At 40.0% G+C, this 5,739-nt stretch overlaps 1 protein-coding gene across 1 annotated transcript; it reads right to left on the bottom strand.

The window, feature by feature from the left end:
- Positions 1 to 1,445: 1,445 nt before the first annotated feature.
- On the bottom strand, positions 1,446 to 1,832 carry LOC110038310. Its single transcript, XM_020743107.1, has one exon. The coding sequence runs from the start codon at positions 1,830 to 1,832 to the stop codon at positions 1,446 to 1,448; it is 387 nt and encodes a 128-aa protein (XP_020598766.1).
- Positions 1,833 to 5,739: the final 3,907 nt, after the last annotated feature.

Below are 5,739 nucleotides of genomic sequence, written 5' to 3'. Positions count from 1 at the left end.
CCCAAGAGGTGACAAGAGAGTATATGTGCTACATTGAGTCAGAAAGCATTGGGACTCACATCCAACTCAAGAGGTAACAAGGAAATATGTATGTCACGTAAGGAGGGAAAGCACTAGGACTCCCATCCAACCCAAGAGATGACAAAGAAAATATATGTGCTACATTGAGATGGAAAGCGTTGGGACTCACATCCAACTCAAGAGGTAACAAAAAAATATATACATAACATTGAGGAGGAAAGCGCTGGGGCTCACATCCAACTTAAGTGGTAACAAGAAAATCTATATGTTACATTGAGAAGGAAAGCTCCGGGACTCACATCCAATCCAAGTGGCAGTGAAGAAAATAGCGGCTACATTGAGGAGGAAAGCTCTGGGGCTCAACTTCAACTCAAGTGGTAGCGGGAAAATATATGTGTGCTTATGAAGAAAAAATACAGATTCACACATTTGAATTCGTGGGGAATATGTGAATAGAATATGAAAATATGTGAAGAACTCAAACTTTAGGTACTGATTCGGAAATAAGAATAGAAATTTAGTTATCATTTTTGAAAAGAGAGTTGGAAGTCAGGGACCAACCCTGAGGATTAAGAATGGGATGCCATGTTCCATTAAAGGGGGTCTTATACCAATCTCGAAAATGGGGAGTCAAAATTTTGGTACTGACTCAGAGAATCATATGAAAACTGTGTAGAGAGTTTGTGATGTTGAATTTACAGAAATGTATCATGTGAAAATGTTGATTTTGTTGAAGAAGATTTGTAAATTTTTGTGGGGTTTTGTGCAGAATTCAAAATTCCATGGGGATGTGAAGAGACTTAATGCAGATAAAGATGGTTGTGTTGCGTGCACAAAGAGTAAGAAACTCCGAAACCAAAAGAATCCTCTCAACATTCATCTTTTTATTTTTATCACTTTTAATTTTTCAAAATAAGTCTTTAAAATTTTAATTTTAGTTGGTTGATTTTGGTTGATTTTCAAAAGAATTTTTTTTTTTGTTGTTTATTCATTTGTGATTATTTTTGTTTGAATTTTATTTTAGTTAAATATTTATTGTTTCGTTCTTTGTTCATTGAAAATTTGAACCAACGCGTGGTTCGTGGCTTCCATCCATCGCACAAAAAGGCAACTGACAAAATGTCACATTTCTGAAAGAAATTTCTATTAATCTGCTCCAATCAAAATATCACAGATCAAACATAGGCTGATGCCTCAAAACGGTACAACATATAGTCCATATCAATGTACGTTCAAAACATCTCATGTCATATAAACATTGTAGGCTGAGATGTGTGGTACATATCATATTGTTGTAAAAAAAAGAACCCTCTGACCCTCTGTATCAGGTATGACAAGGTCTAGATCGAGTTGACCTTCTAATCTATGCACTTGTACAAGAGTTCCCTTTGCATGTACTTAGAGGCACAACCCTCTCATAGCTCCTACGACATTAGTTCTTCTAGCTCCGGATCTGGCTGAAATCCGTATGGTGCTTTCCTGTCATCCATTCTATAACAGGTTAAGGACACCCTACGACGTCGCACCCCTGGAATGCAGTGCTTGGTGACATCTGCCCCATTTCCTTTCAGAACTAAAACTGAACCAACTGGCAATGGAATCTCTACAACTCCTCTGAACTCACCAGGTCCGACAATATCTATCTCTTTCCCAAACAGTATATTTCTTTTACTTATGAATGAGACCGTGCAGAAGGGCCTCACAAAATGGTGGTGGTCTATATGAGGAGGGATGCAATCACCCTCGACATAGATATTGATGAAGCAACTATTCGGGATGTAGGAAGCTGGCAGTATGTTCCATCTTACCATCCTCTTGATCATCCCCTTTATTATAGGAGGTAGTGGATCTACCTGGTCATGTTTGCGTATCCCCAACAGATTTCCTTGTCTGTCATTTGTAAAATTTTAACAGCAGCCGCACTAAATGGTGATTCTTCCTTTTCCTCTTATTCATTTCTTCGGCTCAGAGTATGTTCTTTCCATGAGAAGGCCTGCTCGGCCTCTATCTCTCAAATTAAAGATGCAGTCAAGAATGCTTCTTTTATCACTCTCAGAGAAGACCCTGGTATACAGCTCCAGACCTTCCAATATGTTGACAAATCTTCCTTGGACTTCCTCATAGAATTCAAATTCTCTTTTATTCATCTTGCTTATTTTAAAGTACTCCATCGTACATGGAGTTGATAGCTGTCACGGATGCTCCTCCATCTGAATATTGTCAGGAACCCAAATGGGCGCTGACTGATCTGGAACACAAGATTCGACATCTAGAGGGATGTATGACCCTGGGCCCCATGGTATACACTGATTTGTCCCCAATGGGACGTATGGCTCATCCATCAGAAAATCTGGAGTTTGAGATCCATCAGTGGTGGAGGTATACTCTTCCAATGTACCAAAGTGTCATAAATGTAGAACAATGCAATCTGGGGCACTCTAGGAATGCCCCTGTGGCTGATGTCCTTGCAGGTATCTCGGCGTTGCACGTCGGGCAACCCGTGCATAAGGCATCTGAAGCTGAAGGTGTCTCTGGTTCTGTGACAAACCCTGGTCCTTCATCTATGGCGGGTATGCTGTAAGAAGTCTCTTTCATGTCTGGATCATAAATATGTCTCTCAAGAAAAGGGGTGAGTAAGTTGTTTGTTTAACTCTCATGTATGCATTCTTCTCTTAGAAAAGCCCTCTATTTTCTGCGCTGGCATTTCTGCGTTGCGTCCTGCAAAGTGAAGCATTTGGCAATAGTTTGTTATTGGTGGCTACTAGGCCTCCAGCTGATGTAGCTATCATGGATGGCAAGCAGCTGGGCCCGTCCATCGGATCCTGATCTATTATCACGTTCTTGCTTTTATGTGATGCATTATCTTTGGCGGTCACCCTCAGTAGTGAAGGCAATCCATCCTTTTCTCTGCAGCTGACTACATTAATCAGAGGACCTTTGTAGTCCATGTCAACTTGGTTAAAGTTCATGTTGAAGTCTATGGTACCGCCCTGTGGCGCCATTTCCTCATTCAGTGTGAGGCTCCATCCATCCTTGAAAGCAAAGATCAGCCTCTGTCCCCACATTCTTCTGTAAACGACTGAAAAAATGTCAATGGGCCAAAAGTTGGCATGAACAAGAACAAAAAAAAGTATTTATTGAAGTAAATTTTTGCTTATTTTAGTGAAATGATTTGTTTATTTATGTATGAATTTTGTTTAATTTTTGTGGAACATTATACTTAAAACTGGAAAGGAGAAAAATTGAGGTTTAAATTTTTTCTCAAAATTTTTATTATATTGGGGTTAATTACAAAATTTGTACCCGGTCATAGACATTTGGGCACATAGATAACCCCAAAACAATCAAAGTTTCAAAGTTTCAAAGCAAGCAGAGGCAAGCGACATCAGGTTGCGTAATTGGTTTTCAGATATCCTCCATTTATTGGTAACATGGGTCTTTTGTCCTGGAAGTCCACTAACTGGTAGGCTCCTCTTGTGTAGAACTTTTTAAAGATAAATGGTCCCTCCTAAGTTGGCTCAAATTTTCCACCTATTTTGCGGCATGCAAGAATAGGCCTTTTGATCACAACTACGAGGTCACAAACTTTGAATGTCCTTGAGCCGACCAAATTTTCATGGGCTTGTACCATCATGGACTGGTAAAGCTCTAAATGTTGTTGTGCTTCTAGTCATTTTCCCTCAAGACTTTCTTGTTCTTCAAGTCTGAGTTTTGCACTTTCTTCTATTGTTAGTTGGTTGGCAGCAACAACTTTAAGAGACTATGTCTGGACTTCTAGTGACAGCACAGCCTCAGACTCTGACAAGAGCATATAGGTTGTACACTGAGTGGGAGTCCTGAAAGTCATCCGGTAGGCCCACAAGGCTTCTAATAGTTTGTTGTGCCAATCCCTTTTGTTTTCATCTAGTATTTTCCTTAAAATCTGCACCAATATTTTGTTGAAGGCTTCAACCAGACCATTTACTCTGTGATAGTAAATCGTAGAGTATCTCCAATCTATCACATGTCTTTTGACAAAATTATTGATTTTTGTGCTTCTAAAAGCTGTCCCAATATCAAAAGTTATTCTTCACTGTGCTCCGAAATGGTATACAATTTGGCCTTTAAAAAGTTGAGGACATGTTGTGTCATAACCTCACGCAACGGTACTGCCTCTTTCCATTTGTAGAAGTAATATGTAGTGGCAAGTATAAACTTGTGTCCTTTGAAATGTGGAGGGTTTATCGGACCTATTATGTCCATGTCCCAACACCCGGACGACCAGAGACAACTGTTGGGTGTAGCACATTCAGAGGCTGGTGTAAGACCACGCCATGCACTTGGCATTGGTGATATTTTCTGGCTTTATCCATATAGTCAAACATCATTTCTGTCCAATAATATCTGAGTCTTTTGATCTTCATTTTCATTTTTGGCCCTAACTCGTGAGCGCCACATAATCCGGCATATACTTCTTTGACAATATTCCGTGCTTCGGCTCTGCTCAAACACTGTAGCCACATCAGGTCGACTAATCTTCTGTAGAGAACGTTTCCCACCAGGGCGTAAAATATAGCCCTTCTTGTGATTTGGTGTGCCTAAGACTTATCTTCTGATAGCTTTCCAATACACAAATATTCTATTAACGGCTTGCCCCAATCCTCATTGATGTTTGCAACTGTATTTGTTGTTTCTTCTTTTTCGATCTTTTGTAGAGTTTCAAGGTCGATCTGAGATAAGAATTGTCTTCCTTGCACTGTGATTTTATTGGAATCCTCCGGGGGACATGCCATTTCCTTAGCAAGTTTTGTTAGAGCCTCGGCATGGGCATTATCTCCCTTAGGACTCAGATAGTATGTCATATCGGGAGTCTATTCTAGGAGCTTCATCGTGTACTAATGGATTTCTCCTAACCTTGGTTTTAGAATTCTGTAATGTCCAGCAACTTGCTGGATGACGAGTTGGGAGTCGCCATAGATGGCAATGTTTGTTATATCCATTAAGATTGTCATTCCCAATCCGGTGATTAAAGCTTCATATTCTGCTTCATTGTTGGTGCACGGCTCTGTCAGGTGGTATGAGAACCTCAACATACCCTTATCTGGTGTGATAAAGATCAAATCGATTCCTGCTTTGCCTGGTATAACTATGCCTGATTCTTTATCTTCTCTGTTTGATAAAGCGCCATCGAAGTATATTTACCAGCGTTGCACATTGGAAAATTCCATGTGTAGTAGTATTGCTCATTTGGTAACTCATCATTGAGAGAGGAGTAGTATTGCTCATATGGTAACTCATCATTGAGAGAGGACCCAACTGGCAGTGGGTGTACAACAAGAAAGTCAGCTAGTATATATCGCTTGATAGCACAGAGGGGAACAAAAGTTATATCAAATTGCAATAAGATCATTGACCATCTTGCTAGACGTCTGGAAAGTGTTAGTCGGGTCATCAAATATTACAACCAATTAACTTTCAAGATTAGGGTAATCTTATGAGAAAGCATGTAATATCTATGTTTTTGAGCTGCAAAAATTAATGTCAGGCAATGTTTCTCAATTGGTGGATACCTTCTCTCCGTCAGTATCAGGCGACGACTCAAGTAGTAGAGAGCACGACTCAAGTAGTAGAGATCAAGTAGTAGAGAGCATTTTCTTTACCCTTATCATTGACTTGGGCTAAGAGGGCTCCAAGAGAGTCGTCTAAGACCGTGATATAAAGTATCAACGGTTTCTTTGG

Source organism: Phalaenopsis equestris, unplaced genomic scaffold (assembly GCF_001263595.1).
Source record: "Phalaenopsis equestris unplaced genomic scaffold, ASM126359v1 Scaffold232437, whole genome shotgun sequence".
In the NCBI taxonomy this organism is placed as follows: domain Eukaryota; kingdom Viridiplantae; phylum Streptophyta; class Magnoliopsida; order Asparagales; family Orchidaceae; genus Phalaenopsis; species Phalaenopsis equestris.
This window is presented reverse-complemented; position numbering and strand designations above follow the sequence as displayed.

Coding starts and splice junctions, on each gene's coding strand:
- LOC110038310 (XM_020743107.1), bottom strand. CDS start 1,832: ATGGTAAGATGGAACATACTGCCAGCTTCCTACATCCCGAATAGTTGC.